Here is a 21,941-nt window from a genome sequence, read left to right as displayed (position 1 = left end):
GATGACCTCTTATGGGGGGGCTTGAACTTCTGTACTACTTGGGTCAAGGAAAGATACCTAAAGGCTCATCAAATCAAAATAAAATAACATTTTATTAGTCACATACACATGGTTAGCAGATGTTAGTGCGATTGTAGCGAAATGCTTGTGCTTCTAGTTCTGACCATGCAGTAATATCTAAGAAGTAATCTAACAATTTCACATCAACTACCTTATACACACAAGTGTAAAGGAATGAATAAGAATATGTACATATAAATATATGGATGAGCGATGGCCAAACGGCATAGGCAAGATGCAGTAGATGGTATAGAGTACAGTATATACATATGAGATGAGTTATATAGGGTATGTAAACATGATATAAAGTGGCATTGCTTAAAGTGACTCGTGATACATTTATTACATCCAATTTTTAATTATTAAGTGGCTAGAGATTTGAGTCACTATGTTGGCAGCAGCCACTCAATGTTAGTGATGGCTGTTTAACAGTCTGATGGCCTTGGGATAGAAGCTGTTTTTCAGTCTCTCGGTCCCAGCTTTGATGCACCTGTACTGACCTCGCCTTCTGGATGATAGCGGGGTGAACAGGCAGTGGCTCGGGTGGTTGTTGTCCTTGATGATCTTTTTGGCCTTCCTGTGACATCGGGTGGTGTAGGTGTCATGGAGGGCAGGTAGTTTGCCCCCGGTGATGCGTTGTGCAGACCTCACTACCCTCTGGAGAGCCTTACGGTTGTGGGCGGAGCAGTTGCCGTACCAGGCGGTGATACAGCCCGACAGGATGCTCTCGATTGTGCATCTGTAAAAGTTTGTGAGTGTTTTTGGTGACAAGCCAAATTTCTTCAGCCTCCTGAGGTTGAAGAGGCGCTGTTGCGCCTTCTTCACCAAACTGTCTGTGTGGGTGGACCATTTCAGTTTGTCTGTGATGTGTATGCCGAGGAACTTAAAACTTTCCACCTTCTCCACTACTGTTCCGTCGATGGATAGGGGGGTGCTCCCTCTGCTGTTTCCTGAAGTCCACGATCATCTCCTTTTCTTTGTTGAAGTTGAGTGTGAGGTTATTTTCCTGACACCACACTCCGAGGGCCCTCACCTCCTCCCTGTAGGCCGTCTTGTCATTGTTGGTAATCAAGCCTACCACTGTAGTGTCGTCTGCAAACTTGATGATTGAGTTGGAGGCGTGCATGGCCACGCAGTCATGGGTGAACAGGGAGTACAGGAGAGGGCTGAGAACGCACCCTTGTGGGGCCCCAGTGTTGAGGATCAGCGGGGTGGAGATGTTGTTTCCTACCCTCACCACCTGGGGGCGGCCCGTCAGAAAGTCCAGGACCCAGTTGCACAGGGCGGGGTCGAGACCCAGGTTCTCGAGCTTAATGACGAGTTTGGAGGGTGCTATGGTGTTAAATGCTGAGGTGTAGTTGATGAACAGCATTCTCACATAGGTATTCCTCTTGTCCAGGTGGGTTAGGGCAGTGTGCAGTGTGATTGCGATTGCGTCTGTGGACCTATTGGGGCAGTAAGCAAATTGGAGTGGGTCTAGGGTGTCAGGTAGGGTGGAGGTGATATGATCCTTGACTAGTCTCTCAAAGCACTTCATGATGATGGAAGTGAGTGCTACGGGGTGATAGTCGTTTAGCTCAGTTACCTTAGCTTTCTTGGGAACAGGAACAATAGATAGAGACTAGAGACAAAATAACTGACACTTTTTGTAATAGATGGGTTAGCTGACGTCACAAAAACGATGTGCACGCTTCAATGGGTCAGCAGTCCGTGTGTTGTCGTGATTCTGTGTGGCCAGATAGCTAGCGAAAATGACAAGAAGCTTCCATGTGAGGAATCGTAGTTGGCTTGTTTTAGTTAGTTTCATATTGTTCTTGATACCATGACTTGTTTGGAGATGTTTTGACTGATGCCACGTCTATGCTAATATGGCAAAAAAAATCACTAGCTATCTAACCAACAACTGTAATGATGTATTTGCTCATTGTGCAAATCTATTTATGTTTTCAATAAACATTGGAGACCAAACATAGTTGCGCGCACATGGGTTTTGTTGCTAAACAACCTACCCGTCTATAAGGTTCCATTCTTTTGAAATGCTAAAAGTGTCAAGGTCCATTCCATTATGATACTGATATGAAGTAATCTGCCTCTGATGACCTCACCATCTCAGGGGGGAGAGATAACCATGTCATGTGTTGATAATCACGAGGAGTTCAGCCTGTAGCCTCAGCTTAGATAACATAGAGGGCAGCACACATAAAGCCCTCAGCAAATTGCAGTACTTGTAAATTGTAATTACTATGAATAATTTGCAAATCATGCAGGTAGTTAAAGCATACTTTGATTGTTCTAGCATGGGCACCATACTGTGTTTGTGGAAATGGGGATTTAAATTATATCATTCAAGTGATTATGCATGTCTTCTGATACAAGTATTGAAATGAATCTCAATTAATCTCTATCCAAGGCTCCAAGCAATCTCCATGTCACCACTTGGACAAGCAGCATCCTCTGTGACTGCAGGCTTTAGTCTGTGTGACCAACACCCCCTCTCTAACACACATGTCCCAGCCAGCCAGCTAGTGCTGATCACGGAGGCATCAGATGAGACAGCACAGAATCAATCACTCCACCGCTGCTTTGTAGATCAGCTGTCACACTCTGTTCTGTCACGCATGTCGCTGATACTTAAAGATTATGATTAAACACTAATTATGATATCATTATGTTACGTCATATGGTATTGTTTCTAATCATCTAGTTGAAAATGGAATCTAACCTAACATATATTCTCCAGTGACTGTAGATAGCATCTTCCTTTCCTCTTTTCAACAGCATGTTAACAGCACCGCCAGCAATATTAAGTGTTCCTTTTTTAGTCCCCCAATCTGGGCCTCCTTCCAGTGAACATGATGAGCATCATGGGGGCGACAGGCAAACGTTGGCGTTGGTTCCTGGCAGGTGTTACAGCTCTGCAGCAGCTAGACTCAGACCCCACCAGAACCACGGACACCACGTCCAGCCGCCCACGTAGAACATATTGTTATAACAGTAGCTATGGCTGTCCAATGGCTGGCTGTCCTTAGTGTCCTTGGTAAGTTATGAATACACTGCTGAGTCTATCTGAGATCAGGTAGGAGTCCACTGGGTGAACAGGGAGGGTTATGTATCTGTCTGCCAGGCTTTCCCCCATTTGTTTTCCCACTGGTCATTTTAGGCTACATGTGATGGGTGATGCCATGTCATGTGACGCTATGATGCCATGATGTGATGCCTAAGCTCATTGCACAGTAATGGGGTTGAAGCACTGTGTCTGTGCATCTCCTGGAAGAGTTCACATGTTCAGAATCAGATTAGGAGCAGAGCAGAGTAGACCCTCTCTTCTACTGAGTGACAGAGCTGGTACTGAATAAGCACTATGGCTTCTGGCCCGGGGTGTGGCAGCTGGAGAAGATATCTCTCTGTCTCTGGTGAATTTCCCTTAAACAACTGTTTTGACTCATAGGACATGGCAGAAATGATCTGCAAGCATGATAAACTGGGAAATTATCCCGTTTTCCTCCCTACTGCTCTGCTTCCTCCCCACCGCTCTGAGTAAAAGGCTCCGACTTACAATCATTTAACACGCGTGATGGATAAAGTGTCCTCCTACGAGAGAGAAGGATAAGATAGTTGAAATGGCAGCAGCAGAACGGTGTGGATGCGATTAGTGAGTCAAAATCCCTTGTATCCTTGGTCTCTGGTTGCCTTGTGATTGTCAAGGCTTCTCTCCCTCCTCCTCTGGTTGCGTTGTTGTGGGAGGGAGTAGATCCCAGTGCAGCCATGGTGTGAAGCCCCTATTATAGTAACAATTCTAGAGCAGCACTCACTATCTGACTGAGCAATATGTAGAGAGTTGACCTAGGAAATAAAACTGCCATGATGTGTACAGTGGTTCCTCGTTTAAAAGTTGTGTCATACTACATATAGTGTGCGGTATGCTGTTCGATACGCGTCGGCGAGTCATTTTGAGCACAACTTCATCTAGTCTTTTTATCATTATTTTATTCACAAAAATACAAAGATGTTGATGAAAAAATACTGTATTTTACAGTATATAAATCATGACTTATTATAAGGTTGTTTTGATTATTATGTGGATTATAATAACTTGACATGTTTGTAGGGGGTTGGTGCATTTTCTTTAGGGCAAATCAGGTCTGTGATATTCAGTTAGATATTTCACATTTTAGTATTGTGTCAGGTGAACGTACCATACTGTACCAATTTTATTTTATTTTTTTAAACAACACGCTTTTACCATCAGGTATCATCAGTATTTACAGTATTCTCACACCTTGCTAGTGCATTGTGAACTGCTATTAGACTATGTGTGAATGTTTCCGTCTGAGTCTCTCTCCTCTTGCACTATAGAGTCCTGCATCGGGCAAGAAAATCAGCTGGCGGGTGGTCCCAGAGTTGAGAGAGAACATGGGTAACTACAATGGTGCAATTACACTTGATTTTCGAAAAACAAGATACTTCTGCCTTTACAGCCCTGCGTTGTTTCAGCTTTATTTGTTGGCTAGTTGAGGCTTTCGTTCAAGTGATGAATGGAATATATTTGCAAATTAAATTAAATGTAGGATTTTTGCAGCCTATATATGATTCTGGGAACTGTTTATTTAAGTTTCAATTAAACAATTTTATCATCAAAACAATATTGATTGTAAACATCTTGTTTTGTTATGTCGGCTATAGGCTTTCATTGGGTTATTAGAAGACTCTTTTAAAGAGATTTGAGTTGTAACCAATATAATAACCAATCATGACGAGGCATCGCCAGCTGTGAACTCTACAGCATGCTTCAGACAACCAAGGTGAATGTGACTGTACATCAAATGTTCCAATGGTAAAACATTTGAGAACTATTATTTCGCCTGACACCATAACTTTGCCTACTTTTAATTCTTGCCTTATATGTTGGCATGCATAACGTTATTTAACCAATTCTGATATTTTGAATGTTGTGATAGGTATTGCACTGAATCATACAGTACTATCCCGATTGAAAGCAGAATTTTGATAATATTACCGTTATATCAACACACTCGTTACTCCCATTCAAAATCTCTTTTGAAATAACATGATATAGGTTAATGAAATAATCTAAAGGAAAATGTCTAGTGGTTCTAAGTATTTTAGTACATGGTACACAGACAGTATTTCCTAGCTCTCTCAGGCTCAATACTGAGCTTAGTCACAATGGTAATTATGTTGCACAAAAACAAAAGTCAGATATATCACAAAACACTACTTTGGAGGGACAGGTCGTTTTAGGCTTTATTTCAAAAACACTGAAAGTCACAAACCAGAGACGCAACTACACTCTTAGAAAAAAGAGTTCCAAAAGGGTTCTTCGGCTGTCCCCATAGTAGAACCCTTTTTGGTTCCAGACCGAACCCTTTTGGGTTCCATGTAGAAACCTCTGTAGAAAGGGTTCTACATGGAACCCAAAAGTGTTTTACCTGCAACCAAAAATGGTTCTTCAAATGGTTCTCCTATGGGGACAGCCGAAGAACCTTCTAGATAGCACGTTTAATTTAAGAGTGTACCAATAAATGAGTCTACAAAAATGTAATCAACAGAAAATAAAAAAAGAATCAAAGCTTTCCCTGCAGCTGCTGGTTGGTGTCTTGGTGAGTCAATCCTCTGGGAGTGAGGGACTTTACTTTGTCACTGTTGCTAATGGAAATTAACTCTATATGAAACGGATTACATTATATTTAATATACATATGCTGCTTGGATACTGTTATGTGCTTCCAGCATCTGACAGCTCAAATAGTGATCTGCAAAGTCCACTTATTAGGCTAGATAAGAATTCCCACAATGCCTAAAACTAGTCCAAAACCAAACAGGCAGGTCACCCTTAATTATGGGTCAACAAACACAAGACTGTGAAAAGAACTCTGTTCTGCTCATCATCCAAACATTTGCATAGCCTAAATAATAGCCTTGCTTTTCACAGTACAATAGCTACAGCTACAGTAGCTGTTCAGGGAGAATAGACCGGATGGAAATGAAAGGGGAAACAAATGCATTGCACGCACGCACATACTCTTCTTTTCTGCTTCTCTGTTCCCAGTGCAGAAGAAGAACCAGCGCAGCATTAATGATAGAGAAGATGAGGCCTCTGACATGGATAATAACGGAGACATGAAAGCCTGGGACATAAATCAAGAGACACGTTGGGCTGAGCTGAGCAGGCGGAACCAAACCGCCTGTTCCACAGAGGGAGTAACTAGGGTGCTGCACCCACTGGAAGGACTGACGGAGGACATCAGAGCACATTACCCAGCATCCTCCCCTGAATGGTGTAATTGTACGACACTTCTATTGTCTCATGGTGAACAGGGGTGGACATGGAGGGGCTGGGGCACTTGAAGTTGAACGATCCTGCCCCTACATGAATAAGAAGCTCCTTTGACCTCTCTTGAAGTGTTTTGGGAATGGAATGTGTCACTCAGTGGACGGACAAGGATGAAACAGCAGCGTGCATTGGATTATCATTCATCTCGTACTGGAAAAGGTAGTGAGGCACAGCATTATAATGCCATAATATCTATGGTTCAATGGCCCACTTTGTTGTGTGGCTAATATCTATTGATAGTTAAAGTTACAGTAGGTCCAGGGTAGAAGAAGTGGATCCTAAATCAGTTGATCCTAAACACTGACCTGGGTTATGATATAGATGCCGTAGTCGATCTTCTGCCGTCGTAGGATGGGATGCAGGTAGTGCAGCCAGTACTTGAGGTGGTTGTCTCTGTGTCTGAACGGGATAATGATAGCCACCTTCTGTTTAGTGCGGCAGTCCGGTGGGGTGTACTTGCCCCCCTCCGTCACATTGGGGTTCTCCTTCTGCACTCGTTCCATTGTCATCTGGGAGGCAAACTCGATGAGGAGGCGGCCCACTGGAGAAAGAAAGAGGGATGCATTGTCGACATCAAAGTCAACTGGAATGTGCAAATACTGGTAAATGCCTGTGGGAACGCAATGTTTACAGAATTCATGAGAAGGTTGCTTCTGAAAAGCAGTAATACCAATAGCTTTGAAATAAAAACACCTAAGACTTAACCTTCAAGTATTCTCTCACTGGAGATGAAAATACACAAAAAGCAAATACGGAGCTGCAATGCCCATCTAGAGCCACAACAACAAACATTAAACTCTAGTCTTAGCATTCTAATGATCAGTCTACTCTACAACAAACCATTCCTTTGTCTCTGGCCACCAAAGGGAGTGCTGCCTACCACAACTCCACCATATCATGAGGTAATCCACTTATAATTTATGTACAGGTAACTGCCCAAATAATGGAAACACTTGAGTAAATGAGGGATACAAAGTATATTGAAAACAGGTGCTTCAACACAGGTGTGGTTCCTGAGTTAAGGAAGATACATCCCATCATGCTTAGGGTCATGTATAAAAATGCTGGGCAAGCCATTATTTTGGCTACCATGACTATGCCCCTATAGGATGACAATGCCCCCATCCACAGCCCACGAGTGGTCACTGAATGGTTTGATGAGCATGAAAATTATGTATTGGAGATTCTGGAGGGTTGCATGAGACAGTGTTTTCCACCACCATCAACAAAACACCAAATTATGGAATTTCTTGTGGAGAAACGGTGTTGCATCCCTCCAATAGAGTTCCAGACACTTATAGAACCTATGCCAAGGTGCATTGAAGCTGTTCTGGCTCGTGGTGCCCAACGCCCTATTAAGACACTTTATGTTGGTGTTTCCTTTATTTTGGCAGTTACCTGTATGTACTATGCGCTGAAAAGCATGATGCATTTGTTGAGAGCGTGAACAAAACTAACGGAATGTGGCTCATATAGGCAGACACTCCATATTATCTGAGTCATCGACAACGCAGGGTGAGTCAGATACCAAACTGTATCATTCTAGAGTGTAGCCTGTTATGCCTGAATCCACTGACAAACATACAAGCTGTATCTCAAATGGCACCCTTTCCCCTATATAGTGCACTACTCCATAGGCCTCTGGCCAAAAGTAGTGCACTACATAGGGAATAGGATGCAATTTAGGACACATAACCACAACAAGCCCTCATCCCAGGTGTGCTCCCTCTCCCTCCTCATATTTCCCACTGGGTGCCCTCCCTTCATCTACTCGTTAGTGTTAGAGAACAATTCATTAATGTGTATAGTGGACATAGCAGGAGAGGATCTGAACCTCACTAATGGGATGATAATTGGAACACACACACACGGTGAACACATACACATGGCACACTCTCTCCCTCTCTGCTAGCTAGGAGACTATTAAAAACAGGCATAAACAAAAACTAAGCAGAAACACAGAGAGCAACACATCATTATCCTGCAACACTGAGCAACGGGTCTGTTTTTATTGGCCGTGTTAGTTGTTGAGTTATTGATAATGGTGATATCCCCACTGTTATCATCAACAGCATCAGTATTAGTGTAACATCACCGGTATCCTCTATGTAAATGCTTGGTTAGATACTATTGTAACCACACATAACCAGCATACAGTATAAACCACAACAACACTGCAACTGACAAAAAGATCAGTTATTGTTGCATCACACCCCGCTACCATGCATTACATAGAGCACAAGGAACAGGTCAAATCAACAATACAGTACAAGCTTAAAGAGACCTCCACATCTCCAGTGAATGGAAGCACTTGGACATTGGGATTTGCAATGATACTTGCTAATTATGTGATTAAAAAAAGTTGTACATTATAATCACAGTATATGATTCTGCTATCTGGGACATGGTCCAAAGATCACTTGGTCTCAGAATAATATGGAAGTAGTAAGGGCACAAACTAGCATCAACACTGACCCAAAGCTGGTAGCATGCAGGCTATAGTTAGCCACAAACCACTATACAGTAGCCAATACAGCCACATTTGATGAGGATGCATGCTGTGCACAAATAGGACTTTGTAATTGGAAAGAAACGAGGTCAAGATTGTTTACAGGAGTTGAATGTGTGGCATCTATTTGCAGCAGTAGTCCTTTGCTGTTTCCTCCTCTCTAGCCTGTATTATTGAAATAACAAAATCCGCAGCCCCTAGGTCAGTTTGTGGGAAGCATATTTGGCTGTAATTGAGTTTTCTGCCTGGCCTTAGGATAATACACATTTAATGAAGAAAGGTCTCATGTTCTCTGGCCATGCTCATTTCTCCATCTCCATTTACATCCATAGTACTATAGTCTCCATGACAATATACACATTTAGATGTTTGAATGTCATTACTCCTCTTTGACGATCCCACTAACAGTGCCCGCTCAGATCAGTTCCGTACACCCCATCCTGTAACTGCCTATTCTTCAGACAGAGAGCAGAGCAGCAGCAGAGAGAGAAAGGGGTGCTTGTGTCCACTTTTTATAAGATGCAGAGGCCAGCCACCTAATTACCAACCCTCTCGACCTTTCCATAAATTCACCACACCACCGCTGTTCTCTGCTGTTCTCCCCACTGTGTCCCCATTCATTCTCTATCTCTCCAACCGACGGACCCTTTTGAAGAGATCCCACTACAAAGGCAGATTGGGATCCAGCGACTTTTAATTAGCTGCTTAATGTGAGAAAAAAGGCATGCTGTCAAAGAGGCCGCTGGCTGCTGCTGGAAAGGAACCAGTGCTCTTCTGCCTCCTGCTCCTCAGCTTGTGTGTGTGTGCTGTATTAGGAGCTGCCAGGGCAGTGTTAGTAAGCATTTTATTTTCCTCTGTGTGTGCTGCTGGAGGTAAATATAATGCAGTGATGTGAAGACTCTATAGCTACAGTAGATAAGGGTTTGGAGTGACTAACCTTCAGGCTGGTAAATCCCTATTCCAGACTACAGTTACATTAAATTGATGTGACTGAAACCTGCATGCTGGTAAATCTCTGTACAGGCTTGATACAGTTACATTACAGTAGTTTGATAGGGTTTGAAGTGACTGTAACCTGCAGCCTGGTACATCTTTATACAGGCTCTATAAGTCTCTGTCTATACAGTTACTGTAGATATGGGTTTAGAGTGAGTACAGCCTGGTACATCTTTATACAGGCTCTATAAGTCTCTGTCTATACAGTTACTGTAGATATGGGTTTAGAGTGAGTACAGCCTGGTACATATTTATACAGGCTCTATAAGTCTCTGTCTATACAGTTACTGTAGATATGGGTTTAGAGTGAGTACAGCCTGGTACATCTTTATACAGGCTCTATAAGTCTCTGTCTATACAGTTACTGTAGATATGGGTTTAGTGTAAGTACAGCCTGGTACATCTTTATACAGGCTCTATAAGTCTCTGTCTATACAGTTACTGTAGATATGGGTTCAGAGTGAGTACAGCCTGGTATAGCTTTATGCGGGCTCTAAAGGCTCTATCTATACAGCTACTGTAGATATGGGTTCAGAGTGAGTACAGCCTGGTATAGCTCTATACAGGCTGTAAAGGCTCTATCTACACAGCTACTGTAGATATGGGTTCAGAGTGAGTACAGCCTGGTATAGCTCTATACAGGCTCTAAAGGCTCTATCTACACAGCTACTGTAGATATGAGTTCAGAGTGAGTACAGCCTGGTATAGCTCTATAGAGGCTCTAAAGGCTCTATCTATACAGCTACTGTAGATATGAGTTTAGAGTGAGTACAGCCTGGTATAGCTCTATACAGGCTCTAAAGGCTCTATCTACACAGCTACTGTAGATATGAGTTCAGAGTGAGTACAGCCTGGTATAGCTCTATACAGGCTCTAAAGGCTATATCTACACAGCTACTGTAGATATGAGTTTAGAGTGAGTACAGCCTGGTATAGCTCTATACAGGCTCTAAAGGCTCTATCTATACAGCTAGTGTAGATATGAGTTCAGAGTGAGTACAGCCTGGTATAGCTCTATACAGGCTCTAAAGGCTCTATCTACACAGCTACTGTAGATATGAGTTCAGAGTGAGTACAGCCTGGTATAGCTCTATACAGGCTCTAAAGGCTCTATCTACACAGCTACTGTAGATATGAGTTTAGAGTGAGTACAGCCTGGTATAGCTCTATACAGGCTCTAAAGGCTCTATCTATACAGCTACTGTAGATATGAGTTCAGAGTGAGTACAGCCTGGTATAGCTCTATAGAGGCTCTAAAGGCTCTATCTATACAGCTACTGTAAATATGAGTTTAGAGTGAGTACAGCCTGGTATAGCTCTATACAGGGTCTATCTATATAGTTACTGTAGATATGGGTTCAGAGTGAGTACAGCATGGTATATCTCTATACAGGGTCTATCTATACAGATACTGTATATATGGGTTCAGAGTGAGTACAGCCTGGTATATCTCTATACAGGGTCTATCTATACAGTTACTGTAGATATGGGTTCAGAGTGAGTACAGCCTGGTATATCTCTATACAGGGTCTATCTATACAGATACTGTAGATATGGGTTCAGAGTGAGTACAGCATGGTATATCTCTATACAGGGTATATCTATACAGATACTGTAGATATGGGTTGAGAGTGAGTACAGCCTGGTATATCTCTATACAGATACTGTAGATATGGGTTCAGAGTGAGTACAGCCTGGTATATCTCTATACAGATACTGTAGATATGGGTTGAGAGTGAGTACAGCCTGGTATATCTCTATACAGATACTGTAGATATGGGTTCAGAGTGAGTACAGCCTGGTATATCTCTATACAGATACTGTAGATATGGGTTCAGAGTGAGTACAGCCTGGTATATCTCTATACAGATACTGTAGATATGGGTTCAGAGTGAGTACAGCCTGGTATATCTCTATACAGATACTGTAGATATGGGTTCAGAGTGAGTACAGCCTGGTATATCTCTATACAGATACTGTAGATATGGGTTGAGAGTGAGTACAGCCTGGTATATCTCTATACAGATACTGTAGATATGGGTTGAGAGTGAGTACAGCCTGGTATATCTCTATACAGATACTGTAGATATGGGTTGAGAGTGAGTACAGCCTGGTATATCTCTATACAGATACTGTAGATATGGGTTGAGAGTGAGTACAGCCTGGTATATCTCTATACAGATACTGTAGATATGGGTTGAGAGTGAGTACAGCCTGGTATATCTCTATACAGATACTGTAGATATGGGTTGAGAGTGAGTACAGCCTGGTATATCTCTATACAGATACTGTAGATATGGGTTCAGAGTGAGTACAGCCTGGTATATCTCTATACAGATACTGTAGATATGGGTTGAGAGTGAGTACAGCCTGGTATATCTCTATACAGATACTGTAGATATGGGTTCAGAGTGAGTACAGCCTGGTATATCTCTATACAGATACTGTAGATATGGGTTCAGAGTGAGTACAGCCTGGTATATCTCTATACAGATACTGTAGATATGGGATGAGAGTGAGTACAGCCTGGTATATCTCTATACAGATACTGTAGATATGGGTTGAGAGTGAGTACAGCCTGGTATATCTCTATACAGATACTGTAGATATGGGTTCAGAGTGAGTACAGCCTGGTATATCTCTATACAGATACTGTAGATATGGGTTGAGAGTGAGTACAGCCTGGTATATCTCTATACAGATACTGTAGATATGGGTTCAGAGTGAGTACAGCCTGGTATATCTCTATACAGATACTGTAGATATGGGTTCAGAGTGAGTACAGCCTGGTATATCTCTATACAGATACTGTAGATATGGGTTCAGAGTGAGTACAGCCTGGTATATCTCTATACAGATACTGTAGATATGGGTTGAGAGTGAGTACAGCCTGGTATATCTCTATACAGATACTGTAGATATGGGTTCAGAGTGAGTACAGCCTGGTATATCTCTATACAGATACTGTAGATATGGGATGAGAGTGAGTACAGCCTGGTATATCTCTATACAGATACTGTAGATATGGGTTGAGAGTGAGTACAGCCTGGTATATCTCTATACAGATACTGTAGATATGGGTTGAGAGTGAGTACAGCCTGGTATATCTCTATACAGATACTGTAGATATGGGTTCAGAGTGAGTACAGCCTGGTATATCTCTATACAGATACTGTAGATATGGGTTCAGAGTGAGTACAGCCTGGTATATCTCTATACAGATACTGTAGATATGGGTTGAGAGTGAGTACAGCCTGGTATATCTCTATACAGATACTGTAGATATGGGTTGAGAGTGAGTACAGCCTGGTATATCTCTATACAGATACTGTAGATATGGGTTCAGAGTGAGTACAGCCTGGTATATCTCTATACAGATACTGTAGATATGGGTTGAGAGTGAGTACAGCCTGGTATATCTCTATACAGATACTGTAGATATGGGTTCAGAGTGAGTACAGCCTGGTATATCTCTATACAGATACTGTAGATATGGGATGAGAGTGAGTACAGCCTGGTATATCTCTATACAGATACTGTAGATATGGGTTGAGAGTGAGTACAGCCTGGTATATCTCTATACAGATACTGTAGATATGGGTTCAGAGTGAGTACAGCCTGGTATATCTCTATACAGATACTGTAGATATGGGTTGAGAGTGAGTACAGCCTGGTATATCTCTATACAGATACTGTAGATATGGGTTCAGAGTGAGTACAGCCTGGTATATCTCTATACAGATACTGTAGATATGGGTTCAGAGTGAGTACAGCCTGGTATATCTCTATACAGATACTGTAGATATGGGTTCAGAGTGAGTACAGCCTGGTATATCTCTATACAGATACTGTAGATATGGGTTCAGAGTGAGTACAGCCTGGTATATCTCTATACAGATACTGTAGATATGGGATGAGAGTGAGTACAGCCTGGTATATCTCTATACAGATACTGTAGATATGGGTTGAGAGTGAGTACAGCCTGGTATATCTCTATACAGATACTGTAGATATGGGTTGAGAGTGAGTACAGCCTGGTATATCTCTATACAGATACTGTAGATATGGGTTGAGAGTGAGTACAGCCTGGTATATCTCTATACAGGGTCTATCTATACAGATACTGTAGATATGGGTTGAGAGTGAGTACAGCCTGGTATATCTCTATACAGATACTGTAGATATGGGTTGAGAGTGAGTACAGCCTGGTATATCTCTATACAGGGTCTATCTATACAGATACTGTAGATATGGGTTGAGAGCGAGTACAGCCTGGTATATCTCTATACAGATACTGTAGATATGGGTTCAGAGTGAGTACAGCCTGGTATATCTCTATACAGGGTCTATCTATACAGATACTGTAGATATGGGTTCAGAGTGAGTACAGCCTGGTATATCTCTATACAGATACTGTAGATATGGGTTCAGAGTGAGTACAGCCTGGTATATCTCTATACAGATACTGTAGATATGGGTTCAGAGTGAGTACAGCCTGGTATATCTCTATGCAGATACTGTAGATATGGGTTGAGAGTGAGTACAGCCTGGTATATCTCTATACAGATACTGTAGATATGGGTTGAGAGTGAGTACAGCCTGGTATATCTCTATACAGATACTGTAGATATGGGTTGAGAGTGAGTACAGCCTGGTATATCTCTATACAGATACTGTAGATATGGGTTGAGAGTGAGTACAGCCTGGTATATCTCTATACAGATACTGTAGATATGGGTTGAGAGTGAGTACAGCGTGTTGCCAGTGCGCTACTCCTCCTGTGGTGCAGAGTACAGACCCCATCTCCTGAAAGCAAGCCAGGCAATAAGCACCAGCACCACCATGACTCTTCTGTTGTTAAGGCTCTAAGAGTGGGCTGATAGATTCCCAGCAGATCTGGATGGAGGGAGCAGCAGATAATAGTATCCTCTCCGGCCACCTGGGGAAAAGCCTCGACCCCAGTGAAATAGATAAATGACATCAACCCAGGACTTTGTTATTTTGTGCTCTCTGGTTGCATTAGTATCAGCAGAATTTAGGCTAGCGTGAAAGTGTCCAGTATTGTATTGTACTGTGATGTTTTGTACTGTATTGTTTTGCACTATCTTGTACTATACAGTAAAGTAGTGTACTTAACTGCACTGTAAGGTAATGTATTGTACTGTACCTGCCCTCTCCCTGTGCCCACAGCTCTTTCCCCCTCCCTGTGCCGTGCGGTGCTGGGGGTTGTGGTGGTCTGTTAGCCAGGAGCCATGCTGTTATATAACACCCACACAAATAATGCAGTGTGAGAGACAACACGCTGCGTGAGCAGAGAGAGATAAATCCTGCCTGAACACTACTGTGCTGCTGCTGAGAGCATGGCTCCTACCACTACTACTGTATCAGGGAAAGGTGCTGTGGCTGGGGAGAGGGACAAGGACAGAGAAAGGTGCTGTGGCTGGGGCTGGGGAGAGGGACAAGGAAAGGGAAAAGTGATGTGGCTGGGGCTGGGGAGAGGGACAAGGACAGGGAAATGTGCTGTGGCTGGGGAGAGGGACAAGGACACGGAGGGCTGGCATGCCAGCGGCGGGAACACGGCCAGTTCAGCCTCCGCTCACGAACCCATGCAGCTGGGGAGAGCTCGCCTCTCCCGGGAAGAGAGGGAGAGGCGGAGATCCCAAGGACTCTGTCTCTACTGTGGTAGAGCGGGCCACTTTATCCACTCCTGCCCGGTAAAAGATCAGGCCCGGTAGTAAGTATGAGGCTACTATCGGGTGGTGTCACCACAGAGAAGACCTCATCATCTACTCTCCTCCCGGTAAGACTAAGATGGGCCACCCACACGCATGACACCCAAGCCTTACTGGACTCAGGAGCAGAGGGTAATTTTATGGACTTCAAGCTCGCTCACAAACTCCAGATTCCTATCACCTCACTCACGCACAAGATATCCGTCAACGCTCTCAATGGTCAAGAACTCACCAACATTTCTCACACCACTGAACCTATCACACTCATCACTTCTGGCAATCACACTGAGACACTATCATTTCTACTCATGAACTCACCCCTTGCACCATTAGTTCTCGGCCACCCTTGGCTCACCCAACACAACCCCAGAGTTGACTGGGGTCATAACTCTATATCCATGTGGAGTAACAAGTGTCTTGAGTCCTGTTTAGTGTCTGCTTGTTCATCTGTGTCTGATTCTGTGTTTCTAGAGGAGGCAGTGGATTTGTCTAACGTGCCCGTTGAATACCTCGACCTGAAGGAGGTGTTCAGCAAGTCCCGTGCTGCTTCTCTTCCTCCGCATCGTCCCTATGACTGTGCAATAGAATTATTGCCAGGTGAGTCTCCGCCTAAAGGCAAGTTATATTCACTCTCTGTTCCTGAGAGGGAGGCTATGGAGAGATACATCTCTGATTCTCTGGCCTCTGGATTCATTCGTCCTTCCTCTTCTCCAGCGGGGGCGGGGTTCTTCTTTGTGGGGAAGAAGGACGGATCTCTGCGTCCTTGCATTGATTACCGTGGGTTGAATAACATCACAGTGAAGAATACCTATCCCTTACCGTTGATGTCCTCAGCCTTTGAAAGGTTACAGGGAGCATCCGTGTTCACTAAGTTGGATTTACGTAATGCATATCATTTGGTTCGCATAAGGAGGGGGGATGAATGGAAGACCGCGTTTAACACCCCCAGAGGGCACTTCGAATATTTGGTCATGCCTTTTGGGCTATCCAACTCCCCAGCGGTTTTCCAGGCACTCGTCAATGACGTGCTGAGAGATATGATTGATCAGTTCATATATGTTTACCTGGATGACATACTGATTTTTTCTTCTTCTCTCCAGGAACACGTTCAGCACGTCAGACGAGTGCTTCAGAGGTTGTTGGAGAATGGACTTTTTGTCAAGGCGGAGAAATGCATTTTTCATGCACAATCCGTTCCATTCCTAGGTTACATCGTCTCGACTGAAGGTATTCACATGGATCCTGACAAGGTTAAGGCTGTGGTGGATTGGCCAAGCCCAGATTCCCGTAAGGCCCTACAGAGGTTTCTGGGATTCGCCAATTTCTACCGGCGTTTCGTTCGCAACTTTAGCCAGATAGTCGCTTCTCTTACCGCCTTAACCTCCCCCAGAGTGACGTTCAGGTGGTCCGATACAGCCGAGGCTGCATTCGCCAAACTCAAGAGCCGCTTTGTTTCGGCCCCCATCCTCATAGCTCCCGATCCCTCGCGTCAGTTCGTGGTGGAGGTGGACGCTTCAGAGGTGGGGGTAGGTGCGGTACTTTCCCAACGTTCCTCTTCTGACGACAAGATGCACCCTTGCGCGTTCCTGTCCCATCGGTTATCACCTGCGGAACGCAACTACGACATTGGCAACAGAGAGTTGTTGGCAGTGAAGTTAGCACTGGAGGAGTGGCGCCATTGGTTAGAGGGTTCGGGGGTACCTTTTATAGTTTGGACCGATCACAAAAATTTGGAATATATCAGAACCGCCAAGCGACTCAACTCCAGGCAGGCGCGGTGGGCACTCTTTTTCGGACATTTTGACTTCTCTCTCTCGTATCGCCCGGGTTCCAAGAATGTCAAACCCGATTCCCTTTCTCGCATTTTTGACCATTCCGAACGCCCATCCACTCCCGAGTGCATCCTACCCGGGACCCTAGTGGTCTCCACACTCACATGGGAGGTTGAATCGAGGGTCAAAACGGCCTTAGAAGGGGTAAAGCCTCCGCCCGGTTGCCCGCCTAATCGGTTGTTTGTGCCGGAGGGGTGTCGGTCCGATGTTATTCGGTGGGGGCATTGCTCCAACGTAGCGTGTCATCCAGGAGTCAGCCGCACTAGCTTTTTGGTTAAGCAACGCTTTTGGTGGCCACTGATGGCTCGTGACATTCACAGTTTTGTCTTGGCTTGCTCGGTTTGTGCCACTGGGAAGACTTCTAATCGACCTCCAGATGGGTTACTCCAACCGCTGTCGGTCCCTTCGAGACCCTGGTCCCACATCGCGCTAGATTTTGTTACCGCCCTCCCGCCCTCCCAGGGCAAGACGGTTGTTTTGACCGTGGTGGACCGGTTCTCGAAGGCGGCTCATTTTATTCCCTTGCCTAAATTACCATCTGCCAAGGAGACAGCGGTAACTGTCGTGGATCACGTCTTTCGCTTACATGGCCTGCCTATGGACGTAGTTTCTGACAGGGGGCCCCAATTTGTGTCCAAGTTTTGGCAAGAGTTTTGTAGGTTACTGGGAGCGAGTGTCAGTCTGTCTTCAGGGTTTCATCCCCAGAGCAACGGTCAAACGGAGAGGGCCAACCAAGATTTGGAGAGAGTGTTGCGATGTTTGGTTTCTAAGAATCCCTCTTCCTGGAGTCAACAACTCTCTATGGTTGAGTACGCTCACAATTCGTTGCCAGTGGCAGCCACGGGTCTCTCTCCGTTTGAGTGTAGTTTAGGTTACCAGCCACCTATCTTTCCCAGTACGGAGTCCGAGGTCACTGTTCCCTCCGCTCACGCTTTCATCCAGAGGTGCCGTCACGCATGGAGCAGAGCCCGTGAGACTCTTCTCCGGGTGGGGGCGCGCACCAAGGCTAAGGCCGATCGCCGCCGGTCGAAGCCTCCGGTATACGTCGTTGGCCAAGGAGTGTGGCTTTCTACTAAGAACATTCCACTCCGATCCGTTTCGAACAAGCTTGCCCCCAAATTTATCGGCCCGTTCAAAGTCACCAGGATCATTAGTCCGGTGGCGGTCCGGCTCAAGCTTCCTCCGGCGTATAGGAGAATTCATCCTACCTTTCATGTGTCTAAAATAAAACCTGTGTTTCAGGCACGCATTAACCCGCCGGTCCCGGTTCCCCCGCCGCCACGACTTGTTGATGGGGAACCCACCTTTTCTGTCAATCGTATTTTGGACTCTAGAAGGAGGGGACGCGGAATCCAGTACCTGGTGGACTGGGAGGGTTACGGTCCGGAGGAGAGAAGTTGGGTACCTGCTAGGGACATTCTGGATCACTCCCTTATCGATGATTTCAATCGACAGGTAGATTCGCCTGGGAACGCCAAGAGGCGTTCCTAGGGGGGGGGGGGTATTGTCACGGTTCATGAATCCACTGCCTCCCTCTCTCTCTCTCTCTTTCTCTCTCTCTCTCTCTTTCTCTTTTTCTCTCTCTCTCTCTCTCTCTCTCTCTCTCCCGTGTTTGTGTGGGCGTGGTTCCCAATCTCGGCCTGATTGTCTGCGCCAGCTGGAATCACTTATCTTCCCTTTATATGTTCTGTAACCAGTGTTTCTTGTTGTCAGATCATTGTTACTTCCCTGAGGTTGTGTCGTGCGTCTGGGCTCTTTCTCTCGCCGCCCTTGTGTGGATTATCTTCTGTGCTCCTTCCTACCCATCCGGACACATTCCCCTGGATTTCTCAGCACGCTATCATCGGTATATGCGCCCTAGTCCCTGGGTCGGATTCCGTCTGAGTACAGTCTGTCTGTCCTGTTGCTGCTGTAAACTGTATTCATTAAACCATCGTTGCTTGCATCTTGCATCCGCCTCTGTATTGTCACACTCTCTCTCTCAAGGAGATTAGTAGTATCTGAAAATCTCCTTTACCCAGATCAAGATACAAGCAGGACAATCCAATCCTCCCTCCATATATTTGGCACCCAGGGTGTTGTAGAAACCCAAACGGGGCCAGGAGACCCAATCCCTTCATCTTTCTCCAAATGCAAATTAGATTTTTGTGCAGTACCAGAAGGGGGGGGGGATCATGGGTAGTGATTCTCCCTACTGAGGCAGTTCACAAGCCCAGAGCTGAGACCATTAGGCCCAGACTACCCGTTCTCCGGGTCGATAGTACACTGGTAAACAGTGCCCACAACGGCCCTTTTGGGGATAGTGCTACACTATTCTCACTAGGGTAGATATGTGCTGTGTACAGGTACATCCTGTAGGTACGGTGCAGGGTGGGACAGATAGAGCATGGCAGAGGGAGGAGGGACAGGAGGGAGGGATGGATGGAAGGAGAAGCAGATGGAGGAAGGGTGTAACACAATGCTGCACACTGGCAGCCGGGGAACCGGAGGATAGACAGAACGAGAAAGAGAGGGGGGAGGACAGAGAGGAGTGTGTGATAAATGTGTTGTTTTGGCTACGCCTGATTAGACAACTGAACTGTGACCTGTGGCGGGCAGAACTGGCCATGCCAGGCAGCACCCCTGGGAAAGGCTTTTCACGTTCTAATCTGCACTGACCCCCAGGCCCTGGCAGGGCCAATGACAGGCGGGCAGCAGGGCACAGTGGCCAATAGCTAACCCCCAACAGTAGCTGCCATCCTAACACCACCCATGGTCACACCAGGGCACCCCATGTGGAGTGGAGCTGGGGGTTAGACAGGCAGGGGTCTACTGGGATGATGGTTGTCTGCACTGACTACAGTACAATCACCATCCAAATGATACTCATGGAAGTGGAGGCTGATACATTGGATTCTGACAATATGAGTTGAACCCTCTTTATCCCGCCCAGAAAAAAAAGGTGCCATTCCAATGATGTAATCTGGCTCTGCCCTGTGTCACCTCAATCCAAGGCAAATTGTTCTCGCACTCTTCTTTAATCTCTATCCCCTCTTCCAACCAACCAACCAACCAACCAACCACTTATCAGACAGTGTTTTTTAATGCAAGGCTGTGCTTAAAGTTATTCGAAGTTTGAATTTCAAACACATCTAGTCCCCAAATGACTGACTACTTCAAAGGCTTGTGTTTAAAAACAAACTCCCATGGCAGCGGACCTGGAGTATTGGGTTACGGAGAGCTCGATAGATATCACATTGTTTAATTGAGCTGCTCTTTGAAAGAGGTGATGAGGCAGAGGTGAATGCAGCTCAGCTCATGCTGGATCTGATGTTTATAGCATTTCACTGAGTGCCTGCCTGGCAACCGGAACAGAGGACACTGGGTTCGTCCCAAATGGCACACTGTTCCCTATTTAGTGCACTACTTTAGACTAGGGCCTATAGGGAATAGGGTGCCATTTGGAATGCAGACACTGTGTCAGGACAGGACAGACAGTTATCTAAGAGGTTAGATGACATTTGCGAGTGTTAAGAGCCTGTGCTATGCCATAGACTGGGGCTAGATAGAATGAGGTGAGGTTACAGCCTTTGTCATCGTCAGCAGCATGACTCAAACCCATAGCCAACCGTAGTCGACAGTACAGAGAGCACCGCAATCACTGCCAACATAGTATTGGCCTAAAGGGCATTGCCATTCAAGTAAAAGTGTGTGCCTATGCTTATTCTTAGCCCAATGTGGGATGCAGTAAAATATCAGGACAAAGTACTCTACCAGAAAATCAGCAATGATGAGAGAAAGAACAGCTGATCCCATTGACCAGAGAGAGAGAGAGAGCGAGAGAGTGGCAGACAGGTCTGAGAAATGAGGCGATATCCACCTGCTCACCAGGGGGTAAACTGACAGACTGGCTCTTCCATGGGAGAGTCTTCGGCACCTGGGGATCTACCACCACCACCTCCCTCATCATCCAGTACAGAGAAAACGAATGCCTGAACCACTCCAATACTGCAACAGCAGGGGCAATTCCATCAAAATAGGCAATAACTGTCAGCACCATGGCAAATGATGATGTCCATCTGTTAATTACAGTGTGTGTTATTTATTTAGCGTTGGAATTGATTGTGGCACGTTTGAGGTAAACACTATCATTACATGTCTGATCATTTCTTTCAGCGTTTGTTGGAAAGACTATTTTTTTTATTTCACCTTTATTTAACCAGGTAGGCTAGTTGAGAACAAGTTCTCATTTGCAACTGTGACCTGGCCAAGATAAAGCATAGCAATTCGACACATACAACAACACAGAGTTACACATGGAATAAACAAAACATACAGTCAATAATACAGTAGAACAAAGAAAACAAAAAGTCTATATACAGTGAGTGCAAATGAGGTAAGATAAGGAAGTTAAGGCAATAAATAGGCCATGGTGGCAAAGTAATTACAATATAGCAATTAAACACTGGAATGGTAGAT

The 21,941-nt window shown here is 44.9% G+C and overlaps 1 protein-coding gene across 1 annotated transcript in view; it reads right to left on the bottom strand.

Annotated features, from left to right (window-relative positions):
- Nucleotides 1-21,941, bottom strand: part of LOC120055875 (beta-1,4-galactosyltransferase 2-like) — a 137,451-nt gene that overhangs the window by 41,931 nt on the left and 73,579 nt on the right. The window contains exon 3 of the mRNA XM_039003906.1: nucleotides 6,720-6,955. Coding sequence (XP_038859834.1) covers nucleotides 6,720-6,955 — 236 coding nt within the window. The remainder of the gene's footprint in view (nucleotides 1-6,719; nucleotides 6,956-21,941) is intronic.

Source organism: Salvelinus namaycush, chromosome 11 (assembly GCF_016432855.1).
Source record: "Salvelinus namaycush isolate Seneca chromosome 11, SaNama_1.0, whole genome shotgun sequence".
Classification (NCBI taxonomy): Eukaryota; Metazoa; Chordata; class Actinopteri; order Salmoniformes; family Salmonidae; genus Salvelinus; species Salvelinus namaycush.
This window is presented reverse-complemented; position numbering and strand designations above follow the sequence as displayed.